This window comes from Xyrauchen texanus, chromosome 31 (assembly GCF_025860055.1).
Source record: "Xyrauchen texanus isolate HMW12.3.18 chromosome 31, RBS_HiC_50CHRs, whole genome shotgun sequence".
Classification (NCBI taxonomy): domain Eukaryota; kingdom Metazoa; phylum Chordata; class Actinopteri; order Cypriniformes; family Catostomidae; genus Xyrauchen; species Xyrauchen texanus.
In genome coordinates, this window is record NC_068306.1 from 22747818 (window position 1) to 22775263 (window position 27446).

The window sequence follows — 27446 nt, forward strand, 5'->3', positions numbered from 1 at the left end:
TTCAACGATTTGTTATGTAATTCTGGAGTCAACCAGTTAAGGGCGCCAACTCACAGTCGAGTGAAACTACAGTAAACCTCCCCCACCCTTAAACGAAGCGACTGGGCGTCGTCATCGTCCATTATCAGCGAGCTGGTCCGCGTCGTCGCAACAACTTTGATCTGAAGGTGAGTTATAAAGATTAAACGCCTCAGAGATATATATTTCAGAAACGTTTTCTACGTTGTGTTCCTGTCAAATATGTTCGTATTGCGACACGACTGTTTGAATAATAGCTGTGCATTGTTTCAATGGCCGTATCAGCTAATACGGACGGTCAATCGAATGCTAGTCATTTAAACTGAATACATCTTAATTTAAGAACACATACTTATTTTACACGGTACTTCTATTTTCGTAGCATCTGCGAAATTTAGTTACTGATTCGTTTGGATTGTAAAATCCTTACTCTGAATTGCTTCAGCCACTTCCTTGGTCCTAGCGTTAGCAAGCTCTGTTTTGCTGCGTTGGTCAGTTTGACTCAAGTAGGTACCCACATATGTTTATCGACCATTAATCCCTCGACGTCAACGTAGTGATAAATCATATTATCAGTCTTGAACCGTGTGTGAAATTGTCGAAAATTAGGCTGTGCGTCATAGCCTTTTGAAAGTGAAACTACGACGTTCATTGATTTATAAGTACATTACAACCTATGTAAGTGATTTGATATCCCTCACAGCCTCGTTTTCATTCCCGTCAAAAATTAAATATGGCGCTAATCTGAAAAAAAAAGTCAATTGCATATCAACAGGACAGTTGTAGTTTCTCCAGCCTGCTTTTTAGTTTTGTAAATCTGGTTTTAACTACAGTTGATTTGCATAAATGTTCCTGTTTTAAATTTGAATTTGTTTTTTCTCTTAGAAACTCCCGTCTTCGAGACCTTCCACGTGCAAATTGACCAAAGACCAATTTAATAAACAATACTGCTGTTCTTCCCATCCAATATGGTGAAGATATTTGTTGGCAACGTAGCCTCAGCGACCACTGAAGACGAGCTTCGTGCTCTGTTTGAGAAGTACGGTGCTGTGTCCGACTGCGACATTCTGAAAAACTATGGCTTTGTGCACATGGATGAGGAAGAGGCAGCGCAGAAGGCTGTCTCCGCTTTGCACAAGCATGAGCTCCATGGCTCCCACATCACTGTAGAATATGCCACCACTAAGGTACGCAATGCCACCAAGATCTACGTGGGCAATGTTCCTGAAGGTGTCACTGCAGCCAAAATCAAGGAGCTTTTCCAGCCGTACGGCAAGGTGGTGGAATGTGATATTGTGAAGAATTATGCATTTGTTCATATGCAGAGAGAGAGTGATGCTCTGGATGCCATTTCAGAGCTTAATCATTCTAAAGTGGAGGGCCAAAAGATCTTTGTTTCCCTCTCTCGCAATAACCCATCCAGAAATGGCCGGGGGGAGGACTATTTTCCCCCTCCCCCACATCACTATCCACCTCACCCACACCATCATCCTCACTTTCTCCCACCACGCCCGCCGCCCCGTGACTACTATCCGCCTCGTGGCCGACTTCCACCCCCTCCTCTCCCACCACCGCCACCCCGTGCCCTCTACGAACGCGACGTGTATGAGAGGGGCCTTCGCCATGACCCGTACGCTGCTGCCTCCCCTCGTTTTTACGATCGGGATCCATATGAACGACGCCCTCCGCCTCCCCAACGACCTATCACTCCTCCCCTCGCTGCTCGCTACTACCGTGAACGCAGCCCTCTTGGTCGCCGCTCTCTTCTGCCACCGCCTCCCCCTCCACCCTCTTCTGCCAGCTATGGCCGCGGGTTTGCCCGCAATGGCGCTGGCTCTGGGCCCCCTTCCCGTTCCGCCACTGTTTCCTCCCACTATCAGCGTTACTCTGTTGGCTCAGGCTTTGATAAGGATGATTATTTGGAGGACAAGTACAGCAATGGTTTCAGCCGTAGCTACTAAGAGTGCATTATCTTGGAAATCTGTCAGTCCCTTTTCTATTATTTTAGGAGACAAGTAATCTAAGAGGGACATACCTTCAGGGAGTTAGTGATTTATTTTGTAGTAATCTGTGATGGTTGTAGCTATTTTAGACAACAGGTGAAACAGCTAATACTGTACTCATTTAATTAATAGATTTACCTCTTCTCAATGAAGGAATGGCAAATGGGAAGTTATATATTCCTCCAAGTTTTCTATTATGTCATGTACTATATTTAACCACAATATCATTTTGAATATTTTCTTAAGATACTTGGTTTTTCTTATAATCACTTAACATTTTTAGTTTACTCTTGCATGCACATCTATTAAGGTTCTACAACGCAAAAGATCGCCTGTATGTTTGAGTTAAGAAAAACAGTATGCTTAGGTTATCGTAATATTTATTTTCTTCATTTAGATGATATTTCAACAGAAGTACAATGTTGCAGTGTCTAACCAATATTTAAATTAAGTTGTTTAATGTTTACCTGCACCCCCCCCTCCATTTTTAGGAATGAGATTGCAGTGCTACCTCTGTCACCATCTTTTGCATGAGTTACAGATGCAACACTGAATATCTTGCCTTGAGATTGGAGATTAACTAAATTGTATTGATACTGTCCTATCCTACATCGCAACAGTTGTCTTTTGTTTTGTATTTCTTTTTTTAATCAGAATTTCATTTATTCTTGATCGAATCTGTTCCCTGGATTACTTTGTTGGCGAATACATTTTCGATGTTATTGGTAGAATATTTGATGAGTGGAGAGAGGGGAAAAAAGCAGTGGGAAGGAACAGAGGAAATGGGTCAAGAGGTGGTTGTGGGCAGAGCCGTATGCTAACTGACTGATCAACCAATCACATCCTAATGGCAAACAGAGCACATCACATCCACCAGCTGCTCAACTTACGGACACGCCATCACATCGTAGGAAAAAGCACCACCGGTCAAAGGAAGCTCGGATAAAAACAAATGATCAACCACTCGCTGACCGTCTAATAAATAAATAACATTTGATTCATTAAAGCAACTTCTACACTGTATTTCGAAATTACATTTGTAATTCTAGCTCATTTGCCGATTCCGCTGACTCTGACAAAGTAGTTTTTATTGATTATAAAGATTATTTTGAAATCACATTTCAATGGACGTGCTTGTGATTGAAAATATTTCTGAATACTCAACATTGTTTTCTGTCCTACTTGTACTACTGCTGTTTGCCTACGATTTCATTGTTAACCTACAAATCTGTTTAAAATGTAAGTCTTTCAGCCTGTTTCTCGACTGTTGATCCGAAACCGCTATCTTTATTATATTGTTCAAACGAGCAGCTTTGCGGTTGTTTGCAATTTGTTCGAAATATATGCTTGCTTTGATTAAACCTATTTAAACAGGTTCATGTTCTGCCAGTCGTTGTGACCATCTATCCGCCTGAATAAAATGTCGACTGACTCAGACACCGTTTTTTATGTCACCAGTTTTTGAGTCTCCTTAATTTCTACCTCATGTCTCTCGCTCACGTTATCATTCGTATAATTCAAATGTTCTGTGACTTGATCACTCATGTGTAAGGTGCCAAATAGATCCGTGTAAAACTTCACTTTCCAGTCTACACTTGATCCCATCATATAAAAGGCAGTAATTTAAACCTAAGTAAATTCCAAATACTGTGTCTTCCTGTTCTTTCTCAATGAATAATTTTTTTGAGTCCCTGTTTCAAATCACTGTAGCAGTGGACCACACAGGTTGTGTGGTTTATCAGGATTGGTGAGATAAAAGTGAAGGTAAGTAATATTTGAAAGTGGACTGTTTGGACTTCTTTTTACCTTGTTGCATGTTATTTTATGTATTAATATTCTGATGTGAACTGTCTTAAATGCATTTTTGGTCCGTAAGGGAAGATTGGTCAGAAGGCACTACAGACATTTGAAGTATTACATCGTATTGTAGGCCTCAGTTGAACGGGAGTATAAAAAAAGCTCAAAGTCAGCAGTTTAAAAACGGTTGTTAGGAGATGCCTGATAGTATGGAAATTATCAACCTTTATTACAACTTTGTTAATGGTCCATAATAGATGTTCAGTCAGCTAATACCATTAGAAAATTAAAATAAACTATATACATCATGTCACTCGGATAGCTTGTTTTGGCATTTGCTATTTATAATTATAATTAACAATGTATGGGGCAAAGAATGGTTTTGAAAGACTCCAGGAATATTCAGAGCTTTTTTTGTACTGTAAAAACTGCTGTACAAGACACAGAAAACATTTCTATAGTTTATTTAGAGATATGGGTCATTCTCAGTCAGGAAACTGCTGGAAGTGCCCATAAAATGTACTATTCATAATAAACGGGACACAAACATTATTTGATTTGTTTTAATCGGTGTGTAATGAAAGTGTTCACATACAAAATATCAGCAAACACATGTTGGGGTGCATACTTTAAAAAAAAAAATCATATTAGAGTGAATACAGGTAAAGTGGGACACATTGAAAGTATTTGCTAGTTTTTTTTTTTTTTTTACTTTTTAAACTTAAACCCTGAAACATTCTAATCCAAAAAAAGTTTCATTAAACATGCTGGAACAGAACATTTCATGAAAAATATTTAGTTTTATAGTATTTATTTTTTATTATGTGCAATTTTGTACACAGCACACTGTAACAGATCGTTTTACATTATCTATTTAAATTCTACATATATAAATGTCAAACTTGGCGTGATGGGGTTGAAATAATGTAGTGTTTTAAGGTTTGGCTTAGGTGAAGTAACAATAAATAGGTAGTGAATTGGTTTAAGAATCAGCCATTAAAAAAAAATAAAGATATTTGTTGACCATTCATTTGAATATTGGTAGACCCCTAATGTCTATGGTCATTGCAATCCTGGTACTTTTGTCCTGAGTTGGGGAAATATGATTTTTGAAGGTTCAGTCATAGGCGGAAATCGCCCCCCCCATCTGAGGGTTGTCCCTCCGTAAAATATCATTAAAATATGTATATTGTAAATAATATAACGATATATTCTTAAAAAAATTGTTTAAGAAATAAAATAATACAAATGCAAACGGGGCAACAACAAAAAAAACCTTGGTGTCCCCTTCAAAAATTGCTCTTGAGAATTGTTATGTTTATTGTCCCCCTCAACATTTTATGAAATTTTTGCCCCTGGGTTCAGTAGTAATCTTTTCAAGTGAATTGATATATATATATAAAAAAAGCACATGGCACCATATCCTGAGTGACCCATTTTAAATGATTAATTATAGATACTTTGATTTTAAATGTTATTTAGAGTCTCATGCAGACAATGGAATTAGGCTTAAGCATTTGGGTTGAGTAGGATCTGAGATTAGGTTTTTTGGTTGTAATGAATCTGGTCTAAATGAGTAAGAAATAATTGAGTTTATACATTTGCAATTATAACATCAATGGATAACTTTGTTAATTAAAGATTCACAATACGATGTCTGATCTAGATCTTTGAAATCATGTGCTGTTTTCTAACTATTCGTTTGTGGAAATGCTGTCAGTCTTAGCAGTAAAGACCAAATACAATTCATTTTGGGATCAGTGAGCACTAATGCTTTATGTATTTCTTGTTTAAGTCAATAAACGCAATATGAATTACTTTCAAGTGTCTATTCTTTAAGGATTTGTGTGCCTTATTGAACTGCATACTGCAAGTGTATATCAAGTATGTCACTTATCGCTTGTACTCCCCAACACTGAGAAAAGTGCACTGACCTTTCAAATCACCTTGGGGTCAAATAATGCGCCCTCTGCTGCACGAAAGTAGCACTGCAATTGCATAAGACCCCAGGAAGGAGTAACCGCGGATGTAGGAAGTTGTGTATGAATTAACTAACAGATGCCGCGGCGCGCTCCAAGTATTTGCATGCTGCGCATTGTCTCACTCTCAGTCAGCTTCTTTGCTTGCGTAAGTATTCTGTAATAATTTATTTGACAATAAATTGCCGATAAAACGGCAAACTGTGTATTTTGCCAACAACCTTGGCAAGTTCTAATTTACAACAACGTCTTGACGGAATAACCAGACTGCAAAATTAAAAATAAATAAATATTCTCACAGATTTTTTTTGTTTTAAGGGCTGAAGTGTGTTTAATACTTTAAAAACGATGCCTTGCCCGTTAACGTCAGTAAGGCTGACGTCAGGAGCACAGATGCCACTCTTGGGTCTGGGCACATACAAGTTACAGGACCAACTGAACCAGTCTGTCAATACAGCCCTTAAAGCTGGATACCGTGCATTTGACACTGGAGCAGTCTATGGAAATGAGGCTCATCTAGGGGTAGTCCTTAGAGAGCTGTTACCCAAGTACGGACTTAGCCGTAAAGATGTGTTTATCATCAGCAAGCTTGCCCCTTCAGACCATGGGCCCAGAGCAAAAGAGGGTTGCCTGAGCAGTCTCTAGCAGCTAGGCTGTGAATATATTGACCTCTATCTGGTGCACTGGCCGGGGGTAGAGGGTCTTGATCCAGGGGATTCTCGTCATTCAGAGTATCGGGCACAGAGTTGGACAGCCCTAGAGGAATTCTATGCCAGCAGGAAATTCAAGGCCATAGGAGTCTCCAACTTCACTGCAGAGCACATTAGGGAGCTGCTCATGACATGCCATGTGCCCCCAGCAGTCCTTCAAATGGAGTGTCACCCAAAGCTGATTCAGAGGGAACTGAGGGATGTGTGTATGGAGACAGGCATTCACTTCCAGGCCTACTCCTCTCTGGGAAAAGGAGCTCTCTTGAGGGAGCCAGAGGTAATGGCTATAGCAAGGAGCTGTGGTCGGACCCCTGCCCAGGTTCTGCTAAGGTGGGCTGTGCAGCAAGGCATCTCAGTTCTGCCTCGTTCCTCGCAGCCATGCAGAATAAATGAGAATGGTCAGGTGTTTGACTTTGAGCTGAGTGAAAGCAATATCATGAGATTGGATGCCCTGAATTGTGGAACAAGGTTTTGTAATATAGCTTAAGATGACACGACATGCTATAGGGCCAAATCTATGATGTATGTCAAATGAAAAAATGCAACATTTGAATAAAGATTATCACATTATTAGAAGGTTGTAAACAGCTTCATTATTAATATGATAGTTATATAATAAAACATGACCTTTAGCCAGAAAATTTTTTATTGGACCACAAATCATAGAAAAAATATTAAAAAGTTGATCATTTTAAAAAGTAATCAGTTCATCAATTACGCAATCTATGTTAAGAAGTATGAATATGTACAAGGTGCTTAAGAAAAGAACAAAAACTCGTCAAGTGTCAGGCTGATAGTATGAAAACAACACCTGTCCATCTGCACTTATTTGCTTTCCCGCAGGTTTGGCAAAACAATTATTGTTGTTTTACATACAATGGCATCCAGTGAGGCTGTACATGTCCTGCAGTTGGAATTTAAAAGAATAGAAATGCAACAGACTACAGACAACTATACAATCAAGAAATATGTACATGAAAGGCAGTGATGAATTACAAAGCTGTAAAAGTACCAATTAAATATCAAGTTCTTTGTGGTGACATCTAAGTATAACCAGTATAAAAGAGATGTCAGATGGATTTCATTCACTCTTATTTGTTAGTCACCACAATAGTTTGGCATTAGAAAACAAACAAACCTGAGATATACTTTAGCATATATTAATAAATTAACTGAAATAACTTTACCCGTATTATTGTTACCATAACAAACCTGTACTTCATCACAACTATCCGATGTCACAATCCTTGAATTATTTGTACATTTTGCAAGCTAATGCTCCTGCCTTTAGTCAGACAAAAATGCTTGACTAATTCACATCTATATATCACATCTATATACTATAAATCTGTAAAATACATCATAGAACACATTTCTTTGCCAAGTATTAATTTTAAATAATGCATATTAATAAATAGATTGAAATAGTTTTCATTTATAATCAGTAGCGAAAGATTGTCCAATGAATTGTATAATTCATCGATTGTCCATTTTGAGATTGTCAAATTGAACACTGACCATTTTATTAATTAAAAATATGTTATTGCAGTGGTATAATACGATACAGCACTTTTCTGTGATCTCAGATTGAAAATGTTTCTAGCTTTGTAGAGAAACTTTGTCTAGAGAGAAAATAAATGGGTAGAATGTAGTTCTGCGCTTTTTTGCTTGAGCACATTGATTACAAAAAGGCCATGATGGTGATCAGACCAGCCTTCGTCTACTTTACTTTGAAAGCAGCTCTCTCTTTTAACTGCCATTCTGGTATGTAAAGTTGTTAAAGAATGGAAGAAGATTTTGTCATTCTCTTCCCTCCTCTTCTTTGGGACTCCAAAGGAATGAGAACCATCCTCGGTACGTCTGTTTGTAAGCTCCTCTCCCACTGCTGTTCACTCTCTTTACTTCCTAGAAGCAAATAAAACAACATCTTATGTAAATAAAGCCATGCTACCATAAAAGCAGGATGTATATATTTAAAGGTCACATGCCACTAGCCAATTCCCTCACACATGTCATCTACATAGAAAGTAAATCTGTTCACAGCTAGCGGTCTTTAAAGTGTACTGAATGCTCGCTCACCCCTTTGTCGAGCCATGTGTCAAATTCATCACTCATTCTCCTTAGTTGTCGTCCGTACTTCTTTGCTTTCCATAGTGCAGCAGGAGCAGATTGGGAACGACCTCTAAATGGGGCTCCATCTCCAGCTCCTCCATTCTCCTCTGGTGATGCTCCGTCCTGGGGCTCTGTGTCCTGCCAGCGGCTGACCATATACACCTGAGACTCAGAATAGAGCCGCACACGCCCTGTAAAAGTGCAAGGTATACGTAAGGACATGGTAAGACAAATGTCCTTCGTTAAAAATTAAATGTAGGTCAATCTATATAACTCATTTCTTAACACTATATCTATTTACATTGATAAAAGAGAAAAAGGGAATGTGACGGAAGTTCTAACCTTGAGGAGAACTGCTTCCCAAGGTTTGCTCCTGATGTTGTGCAGGGTTCTTGATTGCCTCCTCCAGATTTGATTCATTTTTGTCATCCAAGGAGCAGAAATCATCTTGTTGGCAATGCAATGTGTTATCCATTGTGAGAGCTGGTAAACAAATTCAGTTTAAAGCTATTAATATTGGAATTTCAATCTGCACAATTTTAAATCATGTTGATTAAATGAACGGTCTACTACTTTTTTTGCATTATAAATATATATAATTGTATTATATATATATTATGATTTCTAAATGATTAACAGAGGTTTCAATATAAGATATTTATTTTTATATATTTTACTTAACGATCATCCACTAGTATTCACATATACATACCTGTGGATCTGGACGAATTCCTGGACAATGGATTTAAATGTGCTCCTCTCTCCTGACCTCAGCTAATAATGGTACTAAATGTTCATTCCGTCTTTTCTCCTGTAAAATTAAGAGTAGCTTCTCCAGTTCTCAACAAATATTGATTGCCTCATGACATGTGACACACCCAAATAACAACAATAGCTGTAAGTGATAGTTCATATAAGTTTCATATTTCTATGTTTGGGACACACTGATCCGAAAACGTAGTCACCCCAAAATATTGAAAAATATATCCCGTTTTCCGTGACATTTAATCGGAGTGATTGTCCTTTCGCCGCTAGCACTAATGTGCCTAATTTCAGTCCGGTCGTTGTTATCACCACAGTGTGTATGATCTCATTTCGGCTCGCATTTTGTTGTTGTCCATGGCCGTTTGCAGTAGTGGTTCACTTCTCAGCCAATTAGGCGGCATTCGGCTTCTCAGAATATCCAATCACAGCCCACTGCTATGGTGTTTTGAGCGCTCTCTGATGTTACGTCACTGTTGCGGTACGGTTTCGCGAGCCTTTACTGTCGCGTGACTTGTTTACTTCATCTGGGCCACAGTCTCGCGGACGCGTTGGAAGAAACTGTCGGTAGAAGACGACGGAGAATTCGTCTATTTCAGAGAATTTACGAAGGAAACATTCTGTTGAACTTCTTTTGCATAGAGTGGAATTCATAGTAGTGTCATTTAGGTGGTGCACAATAACACAGGGAGTGTCTGTTTTGATCAAATTATGATTATAAAATGATTACGATGCGTTTTTGTCGTATCTATTGACCTTGTACTTGATTAGTGTCTTTTTCCAGCGCATACTGTAATGCTTATATAATATTGGGGCAATAGTGTATTCAAGAATTGTCGTCACAATGCGCAATTTCTCAGTATGAACAGTAGATGGCAAGAAATCTCTACTAGTATTAGTCAAAGGAGTGGATAATTATTTGATTATGACTCATATCTGCAGCACATAGAAATATATAGGTTAAAATAAGTTAATAGTACCTTCATATAATGTTCCATTTGTTCCATATATTTCAGGGTTTATGTCGAATAGTTTTGATATTCAGTTTGAGATCAAATAAACAATTTCCAGACCTATGCTTACACTATTGAATGAAACAAATTATTATAATTTTTTTTGTACAATCTAGCATTCAATTAATTTATCATCATGTAATACTTTTAATAGGACTTAAGTATATTTTATTATTTAAATAATTAAATTATAGTTTTATTCAATTATGTTAGTTTAATAATTAGTAGAGCTTAGAATGCTTTCACATAGGCTGCACTGTTAAAAAGAAGAGAGATGGGTATATTTAAAATAACTTTAATGTTATTCTTTTCTTCTGTTTAGATTTATAACATTCTCTCATCATTTACTCACCCTCATGCCATCCCAGATTTAAACAAATAAAAACTATCATGATTTGCCCTGCTGACATCTCAGATGTGTATGACTTTCTTTCTTCTGCTGAACACAAACAACAATTTTTAGAAGAATATTTCTGCTCTATATGTCCTCACGATGAAAGTGAAAGGTGACTGAAGTTTCGAAGCACCAAAATGCACATAAGGGAACATAAACGTATCCCACAAGACTCCAGTGGTTACAACCATATCTTCAGAAGCGATATGATAGGCTTCTGATATGGGTGAGAAACAGATGAATGTTTAAGTTCTTTTTTTACTATCAATCTCCACTTTTACTTTCTATTTTTGTTTTTGTTGATTTGCATTCTTCTTGCATATCAGGACTTACTGGGCAAGGAGGAGAATTTATAGTAAAAAAGGGACTTAAATATTGATCTGTTTGTCACTCACACCTATAATAACATCTGAAGATATGGATTTAACCACTAGAGTCATAATAATAACGGATTATTATTATGCTGCCTAAATGTGCTTTTAGATCTTCAAAATGTTGGCACCCATTCACTTGCATTGTGAGGACCTACAGAGCTGAAATATTCTTCAAAACATATTTGTGCTCAGCAGAAGAAAGAAATACTGGGATGACATGAGGGTAAGTAAATTATCAGAGAATTGGGTGAACTATTACTTGAAAAAAAAACAAGCTGTGATGATCAGGCTGCTTTTAATGGTTGTTGCAAAGTAGTGGAATGCTATCAATTTTACACTTGCATTGAATTTCGGGATGCAACACAGTATTGAATTGATCAATATAAATAAAGATAATTTCCCTTATCAGCCCTTATCAGTCATGTCCTACTAATACTCCCTATGCATGAATTGGCTCTATCTCTCCTCTCCACTAATAGTTGGTGTGTGGTGAGCATACTGGCGCACTATGGTTGCCGTCACATCATTCAGGTCGATGCTGCCCACTTGTGGTGGTTGAGGAGAATCCCCTGTTTTCATTGTAAAGGGCTTTGAGTGTACTGTCAGATAAGCACTATATAAGTGTAAAATTCATTAATTCAACGTCTTTTTTTTTTCTTTTTTTGTGGTTTATAAGGGATTGTATCATCATTACAACAACATAGAAGGGTCCTCCATCTAGAACGTCTGTTTATGGCACATTTAGAGAATTTGTTGTTGTTGTAAATTTCCACCATCAGTATCTGGGACTTTGCCTTCAGATAACCAGTCAAATAGTTTTATATGATTCCTAACGTACCAGTGGAGTTGTGCGGAAAAATACCTTATTCACAGGGAAACCATGCAACTTTGATTTGTAATGGTATGACAGTGAGGCTGTGAGCCATCGGCTTACCATATCTTCAATGGCACAAAGGTTATAAAGATGTAAAACGCTCCTCATTCACATCTAATTTTCACAACTCGTGTTTTTTGTCCACTGAGTTTTCTTGAAAATATATTTTTTCAATGTTTTGTTTGTGGAACGATCCAAAAACTATTTGAACTGCAGTACAGCCCATTGGAAATACTGTACGTCCATCCCTCACAGCCTCTTTGTCATTCCCATCAAAAATCAAAGATGGTGCTGCTGTGAAAAATGTCTTTTGGTGATAGGAAGACCTGGTGAAATGAAACAGTAAATGTAGCTACTGGACAATGTACTGCTCTTCCTTTCTATTTATATGTACTGCGTTATGAACACATAGTGTAAAAAGAAATATTTAGCCTGTATATATGTTGAACAGAACATGATGCATTACGATGCATTACGATTTTTGAGTTCTCTCAACAACAGTCTGATTAATTGCCCTCAGAAACGTTGCTTTTATTATTGTGTTGTGATAACTTCTAATTTTTTGTTCAGCTATCAATTCGCAATACAAGAGCTTTTATTTAGTCAATAATCTTACATATGCTTTTAACTTACGTTTGCATGAAGATATCCGCATCCTCTGAAGAAAGGTCTTGCAAAATTGCTGTACAACTGTTAGACATAGACATGCAATAGACCTCAACTCTTCCCAAACAAACCTCAATAGCAGTGACAATCAACATACCTCATTAAGTTAAAAGATGAGCTCTTAACATCACCACACAACAACTGACTAAGAGTGGCAACAAAAAAAACAATAACCAAAGTCAGCAAACAGCAAAAAAATAAATAAGCCTATAACAACAACCATTTATTCATGTTGCAATGCACTCTTTGAGCAACATTGTACAGACATTGTTCATCAATATGAAACTGTTTGTTCAGACAACTCTGTTAGGCTAGTTGGGACAACATTTGTGGGAATTATGTTAGTCTAACATGTGTTTTAATGTAGATGAAAATGAATTCACATTTCGTATCCCCAAGGGCAAGCTGTATAAAATGTAATTTCATATTTTACAGTGTAAAAGAGATTAAATAAAACTGCAGGCTACCCTTAGATCAGTAGTTATTGTTTATTGTGTCATTAATATGATGTCACAAAGTGATTAGATTGTACAAAGTCGAAACAGTACTTGCTATGAACACGTGTTTTAAGAGTCTGCCAACATAGTTTGCATTTCTAATATGTCTGTTCGACATCAGAGCAAATTTGATGAATTATCATACGGTCCTGGCTCGCTCTGCCTGGCAAGAAGACTCATGGAAGCCACGCGCTGTTCTGGAAAATGTCCCCTCCCCTCTTCTGCGGTCCACGTTGCTGAAAATTGTCACTTTTGCACCCTGTCTCGGCTTTCAGCACAACGCAGTTCGTCGAAAAGCAGATATGAGAAAGAAAGTGTGCATTTACAGGCAATTAGCTTTCCCACATTACTCCGCCCTGCTCCCCCAACCTCATATCTTGTGTGTGTGTGTGTGTGTGTGTGTGTGTGTGTGTGTGTGTGTGTGTGTGTTGATGCTGATGCGAGCGAATAGTTAGCATCTTCTTATTCACTCCGTCTGGCTCATCACGTCCATGTGTGGCGCTGACTATTCTCCTAATACGTTTTCTTTTTTATTTTATTCCTTCAAAGAAACTGCGTCTAAAATAGACTTCGCTCCCTGTTTTTTCCCCCCCAAGTGTCTTTATTTTCGAAATGCAATTGGTAGGATTAGGCATTTTTAGATTTCTGTTTACAGTGTTTGGAATTGTGTGCACGAGCTGCAGTTGGTGTTGCAAAACATCTTGAAGAGCTGTCTTCAGTCACATTCTTTTGACATTCTTTTTGATTAAACATCAAAGATTTTAGCTCTAGTTTTGAAGTCGCTTCTACTACTGGAGCAAGATAATCATTTGGTGTGTGTGAAAATATTGAACGTAAGTCGTTTTGGTGTGTCGTCTGGAGCTATAACAATTTCTCTCAGCGAGATACTTTCTTAAATCAATCTGACCTCGAGTCTACAGCTTGACTGATCGTGCATTTTTTTTATTTTTTATTTTTTATTTTTTTTTTTTATCTTAGTTCCTTTTATTATTATTGTTTGAACAGTCAAATGAAAAGAGAAGCACCGCTCTAAAGCTCGCGCGCATCACCCCTGCTCTATGGACAGAGGAGCCGCGCGCACCGAGCTGATTCACTGTGAATTCCGACGCGTACATCAAACTACAGAAGAGCAATTCCCGAACCAGTGACCACCGGAATCCCGACACAGTCTTTGTAAGTACAACGAAGCTCACCACATCACATCACAACACAACGAACGCACTATTATTTATTATTTCTAACCAGTCCGTATAGGTTTAATGCGACAAATCGACTTGAAATCAACAAATGACTATATTGGCTGCAGCCTCCATGTTTTCAGGTTACTTGGTGTCAGAATGAAATATTTAGAAATACCAATTAAACGACAGTATAGCTGTAGTCTTATACTACTGTCTGCAGCCTCTGCCTCCCACGTTCAAATATGCAAAAATGTGTTCAATACTAGTAACATTTATATTTCTTTAATGAAATAATCAGCTAATACACATTCCTTTATTTAAGAATATACATTATCTTTCGATGGGCTAAGTTGCTTGTCAAACATATCACAGCCTATAGCAGAGCTACCCAAAGAGATGAGCAGCTGTTAACCACAAGCATACATCTGTCTCTCTGAGCAGGTAAAGACTGACTTCACTCTTATACTAGAAAGCTGTAGTTTGATGTTGTTTAATCATTTTCATTCAAAAGATCAATGACTACTTGAAGCAAATGCTCAGTGCACTTGATGTATGTTTTGAACTGGCCCTAAATAACAAGTAGTAAGAGCCAGTAGTTTTCATACTGACTGTGGCCACTTCGCAGGCACAGTTCTCATGGAAACGCTCTCATTCTCTCTGTATAGAGGCAGCCCACCTGTTTCAAATAAACATGCTGTAGATATATTTGATATGGCTATATTACCTCACCTTTCAAATGCTTTGGCTTTGAGGAGCCTTAGGTCTATATTAAAATGAGGCATGAAAATATATTTTTGGACTTGGTGCAGGTATTTTATTTGTCACTCGCAGTGTTTATGTAATGCATAAGATGCCCCACAGATAAATGTGCTATTTTTGCTAATTTTTCAACTTAACATGCACCAAAACAAAAACAAAAAACAAATGTTTTTTTCTTCACTCCAAGTGGTTATTAAGTTAGCAAATACTGTATCATGTACTTTGGGCATCAAGTGGCGAACTAGCACAAAGATAAAATTGTTAATTGTTCAGAAGTAAACAAAAATGTCCTTAGCATCAATTATTACACTTTATTAATACCACGAACTCTATTGATGCAACAATATGCTAAATTATTAGCATGACATAAACTGAAAGTTGGAAATAGGAATTTAACAAAAATGTAAAATTTTGTTTTCTAAATGTTTCTTCAAGTTGTAGTCAGCACAAAACACATTTATCCTCACTGCAAGTGAACCTATTTAACATTGAATTTACATGAATTGTATTTTCTTTTTTGGAGTGACTATTCACACCCCGGTGAAAATAGCATCTGCCACACAGTGCAGCTATTTGCACGTCAATAGTCTGGTGAAACCACAGAAATACACGACAGACTGGACATTAGATGTCGTTGCAGTGGCCTGCAGTGTAAAGATGGTGTGAACGTCTATTGTGTTGTCCTAGCGACCATGTTTCGAATCCAATTTTGTCCCACTCTTTTTCCCATCTGATTTCCTGTTTCCACTTTTAATATTTCTTTTAATAGTGCTTAACATAATAGATAAAAACTGATGTAAATGTTGGGGCGTGCATAGAAGAGTTTGATCTGGAGGAGGGGGCTGTCTATCACACTCGTTCCCACGGCTCTGCATAATTTTTGTGTAGGTAGCATCATACTATAGTATTATTGTATGTAGTAACCATATTTTCTGGCAGAAAACATATTTTTAATGCAATTAACAATGGCGTTGCTACAGTAATATGGTGGTAATAAAACCATGGTTAATTATGTGGTTTCTGTAAACAAAATTTCATGGTGAAACTGGTTAATGTAGTAAGACCAAGGTTATTTTTTCTAAGGTAAGATTAATGTACACAATAAATACACTGCAGTGATGCCCATTTACTGTACGTTAGTATTTACAGTTCACAATTCCTGACATTTAAACGTAACAAATTTCTCTGTCATTAAGTCAGTTTGGATAACTACTTTATTTAAAAAAATTTAAATGTCAGAATAGTAGCAGAGAGAATTATTTCTTTCAGCTTTTATTTCTTTCATCACATTCCAAATGGGTTAGAAGTTTACATACACTTTGTTAGTATTTGGTAGCATTGCCTTTAAATTTCGCTTTGGTAAAAAGCATCTGCTAAATGAATAAATGTAAATTGTTTAACTTGGGTCAAATGTTTTTAGTAGCCTTCCACAAGCTTCTCACAATAAGTTGCTGGACTTTTGGCCCATTCCTCCAGACAGAACTGGTGTAACAGAGTCTGGTTTGTAGGCCTCCTTGCTCACACATGCTTTTTCAGTTCTGCCCACAGATATTCACAGATATCAGATTGAGGTCAGTGCTTTGTGATGGCCACTCCAATACCTTGATTTTGTTGCCCTTACGCTATATTTTCTAAATTTTTTGAGGTATGCTTGGGGTTATTGTCAATTTGGAAGACAATTTGCGACCAAGCTTTAACTTCCTGGCTGATGTCTTTAGATGTTGCTTCAATATATCCATATAATTTTCCTTCCTCATGATGCCATCTATTTTGTGAAGTGCCCCAGTTCCTCTTGCATCAAAGCACCCCTACAACATGATGCTGCTACCCCCATTGCTTCATGGTTGGGATGGTGTTCTTTGGCTTGCAAGCCTCACCCTTTTCCTCCAAACATAACGATGGTCATTATGGCCAAACAGTTCACTATTTGTTTCATCAGACCAGAGGATATTTCTCCAAAAATGTATATCGTTGTCCCCATGTGCACTTGCAATCTGTAGTCTGTCTTTTTTATGGAGGTTTTGGAGCAGTGACTTCTTTCTTGCCAAGCAGCCTTTCAGGTTATGTCAATATAGGACTCGTTTTACTGTGGATATAGATACTTGTCTACCTTTTCCCATTTTATTTTCCCATGGTGTCAAGCAAAGAGGCACTGAGTTTGAAGGTAGGCCTTAAAATACATCCATAGGAACACCTCCAATTGACTCCAATTAGCCTATCAGAAGTTAATTGGCTAATTGCCTAAAGGCTTGACATTATTTTCTGCTTAAAGTCACAGTTAATTAGTATAAGTAAAATTCTGACACACTGGAATTGTGATATAGTCAAATAAAAGTAAAACAATCTGTCTTTAAATAATTGTTGGAAAAATTACTTGTGTCATGCACAAAGTCCTAAACAACTAATATGAAATCTGTGGAGTGGTTAAAAAATGAGTTTTAATCACTTCAACCTAAGTTGCACCGGGGTTGGAGTGCAAATAATGTCTGCCACTATTTGCATTAGGGTGTAAATAACATATACCATTATTTGCACTTGCCTTTTTTTTTGTCCATGTCCATGTTGGAATATACCTAATTTGGCTAGCTTCTACCATGTGACAAATGCATTTGTGCCAAAATAATGTTGTGTCATTGTCAACAACAAAATATATCTTTCTTTAAAAAAAGCTGATGAGCCCATTTATTTTACTATCCTAAATGCACAATTATAATTTTAGTAGCATTTTATTATTTGCAGTTAGCATTGTTTTTCCCTCCTATCCACAACCCAATCAGGAAAGAAAGGGGTCGCAGCTCACTAGTTGAGAACCCATGTAATAGATTACCATTTTGACAAACAGGGCAAGATGCATTTGCTAACGATAAATCGGCATATTGCTCAAATTACATACAAAATTATATATATCCTCACCAGGCAAATCAATTATACCCTTGCATTTCCTTTGTTTTATAATTATACTGCAACACACAGGTTGCAGGCAAATTATGTTTCTGCAGCTTGAATTTAAGAGACAGTCCTGATGTCCATGTGACATGAAATAGTGATATTTTTGTTTAATGAATTTTTTTTACCAAGTTGGCCACATGCAGGTATGTATTCTTAGTCACTGTAAGTGCCTTGAATGAAAGGGAATATTCAGTCACTGATTAGAGATATTCATTGAAGCTAGTACTTTACATCATGGTATGTCATGAGCAATGTACTGTATGTGGTGCAGGCATTATGCAATCTTATTGCCACATATAACAAGCTTGTCTTGATTTTGTGCCCACGATTCATTGGCTGGTCTAAAAAGAACTCATGCTCTCTAGTTGTAAACCTTTATGGGATCTCCTGTTGTCAGAGCCCTTGGTTTTGCCGTTACTTCCTTTCCGCTAATGCTTGGAACCATTAATCACAGCTTGAGCTGATCTTAATGTTTCTGTCGAACTGAAAATAATCACTCTTGCTAAAGGCGGAATTCAAAGTGGAAAACGGTTTGTTTCCAATGCTGTTCCTTTCATTACTTGCCGTGTCAGAATATTTGTACCGCCTCTTGCTTTAAAAGCTTCAGAAGATGCATATTATGTTGGCCAAGATTTATAAGCTCATTGTGCAGAATTAACACGAATTTCCACTGGATTTTTAAGCCTACATCTGCAAGTTCTGTCCAGAGCCCTGTGTGCAGCACAGTATCTGTGAATTATGTTAAGTCTGTTTGTGTGTGCATTTGTGTACCTTGACGTGTATGAAAACTGGATGTTTAAATCTTTTTTTTGTAAGATTAAAGTTCAGCTCTAAATCTGATTGTGCATTTACAAGTCTTGGGAGGTTATTTTGCCAGTATCTGTGTTTATGTCTAGCTATCTATCTGTGTGTGATAGCTTTAGTATCATCCTCCTCAGCGAGAATTTGAAGCCTCCAAATGGCATTTTGCTCGCCTCCACTTTCAGCTCAACCACCATTATTAACACAGAGCCAGGGGCCCAGTCTAGAGCCTTAATATTTCACCCCTATATTGCAGTCCACAGCTCGCCTGCACTTACAAATGGTTAGCGTTTTAAAATGCAGCCAAGTGAACCATTTTAAAATATCTTGCCCTTGTCAAGGCTCTGCACAGTTGAGGTAATCAAGCTCTGTCAAGCACAGTTATAGATAATATAAATACAGTATGTGATTTGCAGCGTCAATATGAGATATTTTTTATCAGTAGCAATTTCCTCAATCCTTCAGCTGTTAGCACTAAGGAGGTCTGTAATACCTGGAGAAAGCTATCCATTAGCATTCCCTTATATCTTAATGGAAGTTGCTAGGCTGAAGCAGGAGTCCAAGGATGTAGACGATTTCAGTTCAGTTCTATAACCAGTCACATGAACTGTGCGTGCTATATGACCAATCAGCAGATGTTGAAAAACTATATCAGTTTTTTCTTGTACTTATATAGTGCCTTTTTAACCTTAGCAGTATTCAAAGTGCTTTACACTGCATCTCATTCACCTGTTCACACACACATTCACACACCAATGATGGCAGAGCTGCCATGCAAGGTGATAGCCTGCCATTTGGGGGCAACTTGGATTTCAGTGTCTTGCACTTCGGCATGTGGAGTCGTGTGGGCCAGGAATTGAACCACCAACCCTGCGATAAGTGGAAAACCCGCTCTACCACCTGAGTCACAGCAATACATCTACTATAATATAATGGTATTTATAGGATTTACATGTTGCTTGAAAATCAAATCGATAACACTTTCTTTTAAGCCCATATTCATAATGCATTACAAAGGCATAATTTACTGTGTACATTTATAATGCATTCTTAATGTCTAATAATACAACTTATAATATGATATAACGTTTACACGTTATAATAATATATTAACACATTATAATAGGTTATAATAATTTAAAATACAGTTATAACACATTATAATACTACTTAACCTACTTTAAAGAATATGATGCTTTATAACACAATCAACATCCAATTTTATCCACGGAATTTGTAATGTAATATACTATATTAGATATCTTATAAGAGCTGTCATGCAAAAGCAACATATTGTCAATAGTTATAAGGCTTTATGACGTGATACCATAATAAGTTGTCTTTAAGTAAAGTTACAAAAGCAATGTCTTCTTATAAACAGTTATAACATAAACTTGAATCTATACATTACAAGTCAAGCTTGCAAAATTAAAGTATAATAAAATTTACAAAATACAAAGGAACACACATTCACAATGTACATTTTGAAACATTTTGTCCAACAGGGTGTGATTTAAGTGGAAGAAAATAATTCATAAATCAAGAGGAGTATTGCACACACAGACCTGATTACACCGAAGATGGAGCGGTAATCCACACTTAAATGCTGAACCCATTGCATTAGTGCAGTCAAGTTATTTTTAGTTTTGTGAATTGCTTTTATATTTACATTTATTCATTTAGCAGATGATTTTATCCAAAGTGACTTACAAATGAGGAGAACAATAGAAATGATTCATCCTAAGGGAGACAGTAGGTATCAGCTGTAATACATGTTTAAAAATGACATGGTGAGAGACAGAGGAAGAATGGAAAGGATTTCTTTTAAACATAGTGCACTAATATACATCAATACATCACAGGGGTCAATAGCTTTTGTAAATGGCTTTAAAAAAGTACATGAATGTGACATCTTTTGAGTTTTTGTGACATTGATTCACAAATATAATCTGTATAAAATATAGTCTGATCTGATCTAAAATTTGAAGTGCCTTTTTATTTAACAGAAACACACAAATAGCGAGTAAAACAGACACACACAAAAATCTAACCAATTCTCATATTTTGATCCATTAAGGAATTTTTCTATAATGCATTTAAGCAACATTACGTCAAAATAGTACAAGCTTATCCAACTCCGTTGCATGTGACTTCAAATAAATAAGAATGAGGTCAGAAGTAATCCAAAAAGCTGTCATATTAGATTACCTTTCAAATAAATGCAAGAAATTACATTACTGACAACAATTTTAAACATGTAATTTGTAACCAGATTACACTTTAGAAGTAATCTACCCAGCACTGGCTCTAAGGTTTAACTATGAAAAGGGAAGTATTATAATTGTAGTTACAACAATTTATGAGAAGTATGAGACATTACAGATGTCTTTACAATGAAATATAAATATGGTTTAAAAATTCTTCAGAATACTTGCCTACTCCTTAGCCTTTCCCCCATACAACAAATGCAAATGTTGTTGCTTCCTCAATGTACAGTTCAAGAGTGTCTCAAAATAGGTTGCTTACAGTGGTCAAAACAGATTTCCGAAGACCTTAGAAAAAGAGTCTATACTAATGAGTCTGTATAAAGTATAAAAAATGCTTAAAAAAAAAAAAAAACAGTGGTAAGGGAGATAACTGATCAACATTTATAAATACACTGAACAGCATACATAAATGCATAGAATTGCTCTAAAAAAAGAAAGTGACAAAAAACACTGTAGAATGAAGAAATACACTCATGTTTCTACCCAGATCATTCAGTATCAATCATTTGTCTTTTACTAAAGAATGAACGAGCTGCATCTCTTGCTTTTCACGCATCTACCAAAACACAGAGACACAAAGAAGTGCCATGAGAGAATATCAAGGAGGAAACCGCAGCCCTCCAAAAGAACATTCTCGCCTGTTTCAAGTTTGGCAAAATGTTGAAAAGGTGAAATCAAAATTCTCGTTAGTTTTACAGAGGAATTACTGGGTCTACCCAATCCTTAACAAAATGTGGTCGATAGAAATTTCACATTAAGTGTTGTTAAATCTATCACTGTGATTTACATGAGGTTCGTTCGGCTCACGTTGTAGGTTAAAATAATGTTGGTCTATTAGTAATTAAAAAGTAAGCCATAATGTGCATTCAGCCAGTCATTATTGCAAAATTAAACCCAAACATAATGATCAGGACCTCGCTACAAAGCGTAAGGGCTTGTTCCCCTGAAGGGATTTATTTAGCAATTATGAGCAACTTATTATACTTTATCCTGCCTTTTGCACAGCCACTTTCCAAAGAAATAAATGGCCATGAAATGAATGAAAGTTTATTATGTGAGTAGAATGTATTATGTAGTGGCAGAGTGATACGAGAGAGACTTTCAGTCTCTGTCCTTAATATAATAAAGGTGCTGAATGCAAGATATTCAGGAATAAGCCTTTGCATTGTACAATATGCATTATACACTCTAAATTTTGCTGGGTAATTGTTTTAACTCAGAATGCCAATTGAGTCTGCCGGGTCATGTTTATTGGTTATTTTTACAGTGTTGGGTAGTGTTAATCAAACTCTTCTGGAATAATGGCTGGGTCATTGTACAAATTCATCATAACCAACTCAAGCTGCAGGATCAAAATAACTCATTGCTGGTTTGCCATTTTAAAACCAGTCATTTTTGCCTCCTGTCCTGAGAACACAACTGGAAAATCTTCCTGAATGAAAATAAGGTTTCTATTTACTTGTTTTCCTTTCAATCATTATTGTAGAGACTGGAATAACTTCTGATGTCTCACAGTATCATTTTTTATTGTTTAAATGTACTTATTTGTGTAACATGTAATACCAAGCTTGGCAGCTAACTTATTTAATATCTGTTAAGGTCGCTCTCTTTGCACAAATGTAGACGTACACAACATAATATCCTCTTCCTGTCATGCAAGTAGCGCAACTATGGATGTGACGCATCATGACTCGCACTGCTCTGCATGATTCCTGCTTCACTTAAAAGAAGCATGAGTTCTGCACTCTTTGATCTGATTGGTCATCTCAAACAACATTGATGAGCGATTTTAGACTACTTACTACACTAAAAATTTAAAAGGTTTTAACCAATATGTAATCCCAGTAACAACTTAATGACAATTAAACACTGATGCATAATGGAATGCAACAGAACAGGAACAAGAATCTCAATAACTTGGGGGACAATATGGTCATGTCTAATTATTGGAGGTGACTTGGTTATGGCCATGCTATGATCAGCCCAGCCTGCATCAGCCTTATGCAAACCATTGAGGACATAGTCAGTATTATTAAGTGCTGTTTGTAAGTGTCTAGGCTAATGCAGCAGGAGAAGTCTGCCTTTGATCTACCTCTTTGATTTCATGTTGCCAACCCTCATCCAGGAAATTTAATTTAGATTTAATATCTGCATGTTGTTTTGCTTGCAGCTTTTGTGACGCAGAAAATGTAGTTGTAGGGTGTTGTCTCTCTACAGACACCCTGATGATGACTCCTCTGGGTTTCAACTAATTGTCAGCATTTTGTAGTTTCTTCATGAAGCTTATTCTCTATTTTTACTCTCTCAATAACTTTCTTATTTTCCCCTCTTTACTTCCTTCGTTTTTCCCTTATTCTGTCTGTAATGTTTAAATGCATATTTTAAACAAACCTCCTTTCTGCTCTTTGTTTGACTTACAGTATGTGTTCGTGAATGTCATAATGAATGGCAAAGCTGGGTAATTTTATAAAAGCATTAATTACAGTTTAACTCATTGGGAGATTGCGAGATACCCAAAACAAATATCTCAGAAAGCCCTGCTGCATTTGTGGAAATGTTATTGTGTACCATCCATCAAAGACTGTCTCTCAGAAGCCAATACACAGTTGGATTTTTTTTACACAATCAAATACATGACTTGTGCTCCTCCAGGATGTTTTTATTCATATTATTAAGCTTTTTGGAGCTTGGTAAAATTACCTGTCCCACTTACTTTACAAGTGGGTCAGATTTACACCAGGCCAAAATGTCATTATATAGTAGGACCATAAGTAATCCAGTGCTTTGCCATGTTTTTGTGTGGGCGAGATTTATGAGTCCAGTAGGTGAGAATAGTTTAGTTTGCAGGTCTGTTGTATAATATACAATGCAACAAGCATATTACACAGCGTATTATACAATATGATGTGTAACAATGGCTGAGGAAGCAGATCGTGTGCTATTGTCACTGTCCATGGTGCTGAATCAACATTAAAGGAATTGTTCACCCCAAAATAACATTTCTATCATTATTTACTCACCTCGATCGCCCCCCCCCCCCCAAAACCAACAACCCCAAAACAAAAAATATGCAATGTCATTCTTCACAGAAAATATTCCCATTAAAATGGAAAATATGGAAAATAGCAACTTGGACATTATTCAATAAATAACTCTCTTGGTGCTCTGGGGAAGAAGGTCTTTACAGTGGTTTAGGCCCAAGTGTGCAAACAGCTAATAAATATAAAAACAAGTGTCTAAACAGTGACTGAATAGTTATTTTTTTCATCTTTGTTTAGGGTTATTTGTGATTGTTTTAGGTTTTGTTTGGCTTTATTTTTTTGTGTGGCATATAAGGCCAGTAACATACTTAACACAAATACATGAGCATGACCAATGCATGGTCCGGCTGAACATGGATAACATGCATTCTTACATTCCTATTATTGTAACAAACCTCAGTACTTAAGGGGGTGATAGAATTATGTTCAGAAATCTGTGCCATTAAACTGGCTGTGTTATTATACAGGTAAGTTGCTATAAATATTTTGAGTATTGATACTGATTAAATATATTATATTTAACTTGCTTGCATAAGTTTTATCGTCTAACATACACTTTTATCCAAAGCGACCTGCAAATGCAAAATATAAGCAATTTGTCTTACAAAGTCAACAATATGTGCAGCATTGCACTGCTAAGTTCCAAGAGTAATCAGAGTAGGTTAGAAGCTAGCGCAGAAACAAGAGACAGATAAGGAAATTTTTTTTTTTTTTTTAATCATTAATAAATAATTAAATAGCAAGTGCCATTAGTGTGGACTAGTTAAGTGCTTGCGGATGAGGTGTGTTCTCAAGTGTTTCTTGAATGTTGAGATGGTTTCAGCCCATCTGGTAATGTTTGGAAGCTCATTCCACTGCAGAAGAACAGAGAAAGTGAATGATCATGAACATTTGTGGCTCCTTGCGATAGCACCACACAAAAAAATGTTTATCCCCTTTTCTTCCCAATTTGGCATGCCCAATTCCCACTACTTACTAGGTCCTCATGGTGGCGCAGTTGCTCACCACAATCCGGGTGGCAGAGGACAGGTCTCAGTTGCCTCCGATTCTGAGACCGTCAGTCTGCGCATCTTATCATGTGGCTCACTGTGCATGACACTGCGTAGACTCTCAGCATGTGGAGGCTCATGCTATTCTCCGCGATCCACGCACAACTTACCATGCGCCACATTGAGAGCGAGAATCACTAATCATGACCACGAGGAGGTTACCCCATGTGACTATATCCTACCTTGCAAACGGGTCAGTTTGGTTGCTTAGGAGACCTGGCTGGAGTCACTCAGCACACCCAGGATACGAACTCACGACTCCAGGGGTGGTAGACAACGTCAATACTCGCTGAGCACCCAGGCCCCCTCATTGACCACTCTTTGAACTTTTGCTCCTGTATGACAGTAGTTAGCTTAAAAAGAGAAAACACATATAGACACAGACATTTAAAGGGATAGTTCACACATAAAAAATTTATTCTCTCATCATTTACCCTCATGCCATCGCAGATGTGTATGACTTTCTTCTGCTGAACACAAAAGAAGATTTTTAGAGGAATATCTCAGCTCTGTTGGTCCATACAATGCAAGTGAAAGTTGACCTCAGTCAGACCAAATAGGAAACTAAATTAATCCATAAGACTCCAGTTGTTAAATCCAAATATTCGGAAGCAATATGATGTGGGTTATAAACAGATTAAAATATAAATCCTTTTTTAAATCTAAATCTTCACTTTCATTTCACATGTGGTGCCTGTTTAGTTTTACTTTAACATCTGAAAGTAAAAGTGAAAGTGGAGATTTAGAGTAACAATTTTTTTTCTCTTTTTTCTGTTTCTCACCCACACCTATCATATTGCTTCAGAAGATATGGATTTAAACACTGGAGTCATATTAGGGCTGGACGATACAGCTAAAAAAATATCACGGTGTAATGTTTCATATCATTTGGTATCAATACATTTTAATAACCTTTTTTAAACAAAGACCAGTAGTAAAAAGGTTTGAATTTAACCACTGTATTTTTAATTTACCCACTCTATTAAAACAAACAAAAAACTATTTTAGTTTTAACAGTCAAAAACAAAATAAAATAAAAAAAAATTCTTATAAACTTTCTTATATTTTAGATGAAGATTAAATGTGTTAAAGAAATTCTTAAACTTAATAAATAAAATGTTATAAATATCGTTTGGAGGATTTCTCATAAGGTATTGTTGCTGAGTACCTTGCTTGAGACTGCTTGTGAGTTAAAGTTAGTTGCTTGTGTTTTACATACTTGGCCGGGATGTTTTTTTTGCAAACCTTACACACAACGGTGTTCTGATGTTGGTCAGACGTAAAGAAACCAAAAAACTGCCACACTGGCGAGCTGACATGTCCTTTTTTATTAATAATCTCCTCATCACCGGCAGGCACGGCACTCATTTTCGCAATTTTTTGTGTGTTCTGATGTCACATGGCGATAGTGCAACCGAACCCCCACAGCAATGCAACTTGTTATTGGGTGTTTGCTTGTCACTCGTAGCACGCTCCTTTATCAAGCCATATGATGGGAGGCTGATCCAGGGCTTGAGGGTTGTTCTTGCAACCAAACTTCATGTCTATTTACATTTTAATTAATTTAAGTGAAACTATCAAGTGTTATATCAAACATTTTTTATATTGTTATCGATAAAGGTATACCGTCGATAAATACCGATACCGTTTTATCACCCAGCCCTAAGTCATATGGATTACTTGTGTATTCTGTATGTGATTTTTGGAGCTACAAAGGTCTAATCACCATTCACTTGCATTGTGAGAACCAACATAGCTGAGATATTCTTCTTAAAACCTTTGTTTTCTGCAGAAGAAAGAAATTAATACACATCTGGGATGGAATGAGGGAGAGTAAATGATGAGAGAATAATTTTTTTTTGGGTGAAATATCCCTTTAACAATAATGTTGATGGTAGTGCCCCTTGTGGCAATGTTGAGAATGGTACTTGCTTTGTGTCATGAATTTCAGTCTGACACATTTTGGAACACAACAGCACACAAAATAGAGCTTGCATAGCTAGAATCGTCTGGATTCATGTACTTGCATAGAGTATGTTTTAGAGTTTGAGAGGATGTTGTTTGTGTAAAGTGATTTGGCCCCAAAGCTTTGTTGAACTGCTAATAACTGTTTGAAACAGGCTGACAGGGGGTCTGTTTGAATGATAGGTCAGTATCTCATATGAGACCCATCAGTCAAAAGCACTAGCTGCAGATCAGT

General features: G+C 36.9%; 4 protein-coding genes across 4 annotated transcripts in view; 3 read left to right on the plus strand and 1 right to left on the minus strand.

Annotated features, from left to right (window-relative positions):
* The first annotated feature begins 87 nt into the window (after window positions 1–87).
* Window positions 88–5637, plus strand: zgc:77262 (uncharacterized protein LOC402952 homolog). The gene is made up of 2 exons (XM_052100641.1): window positions 88–167; window positions 904–5637. Exon 2 carries the CDS (start codon window positions 987–989, stop codon window positions 1977–1979), a length of 993 nt encoding a protein of 330 aa, XP_051956601.1. The 5' UTR covers window positions 88–167; window positions 904–986; the 3' UTR covers window positions 1980–5637.
* Window positions 5638–5846: 209 nt separating this feature from the next.
* Window positions 5847–7059, plus strand: zgc:110782 (uncharacterized protein LOC541358 homolog). Its single transcript, XM_052100741.1, is given in 2 exon segments — window positions 5847–5945; window positions 6116–7059. A coding segment is annotated over 1 exon segment (849 nt). The 5' UTR covers window positions 5847–5945; window positions 6116–6145; the 3' UTR covers window positions 6995–7059.
* Window positions 7060–7145: 86 nt separating this feature from the next.
* bada (BCL2 associated agonist of cell death a) lies at window positions 7146–9732 on the minus strand. Its single transcript, XM_052100578.1, has 4 exons — window positions 9332–9732; window positions 8962–9102; window positions 8587–8810; window positions 7146–8412 (listed from the first exon to the last, which is right to left on the minus strand). Exons 2-4 carry the CDS (start codon window positions 9092–9094, stop codon window positions 8308–8310), a joined length of 462 nt encoding a protein of 153 aa, XP_051956538.1. The 5' UTR covers window positions 9095–9102; window positions 9332–9732; the 3' UTR covers window positions 7146–8307.
* A 4534-nt stretch (window positions 9733–14266) lies between these two features.
* Window positions 14267–27446, plus strand: part of slc8a4a (solute carrier family 8 member 4a) — a 96170-nt gene continuing 82990 nt past the window's right edge. The window contains exon 1 of the mRNA XM_052100369.1: window positions 14267–14372. The gene's annotated coding sequence lies outside the window, so the exon portion shown is untranslated. The remainder of the gene's footprint in view (window positions 14373–27446) is intronic.

Excerpts from the sequence above, each read along its gene's own strand:
- bada (XM_052100578.1), bottom strand. The coding sequence starts at position 9,094 with ATGGATAACACATTGCATTGCCAACAAGATGATTTCTGCTCCTTGGAT. Across the intron at positions 8,811-8,961 it reads GGGAAGCAGTTCTCCTCAAG|GGCGTGTGCGGCTCTATTCT; the intron begins GTTAGAACTTCC and ends GCACTTTTACAG. Across the intron at positions 8,413-8,586 it reads ACACATGGCTCGACAAAGGG|GAAGTAAAGAGAGTGAACAG; the intron begins GTGAGCGAGCAT and ends ATTTGCTTCTAG.
- zgc:77262 (XM_052100641.1), top strand. The coding sequence starts at position 987 with ATGGTGAAGATATTTGTTGGCAACGTAGCCTCAGCGACCACTGAAGAC.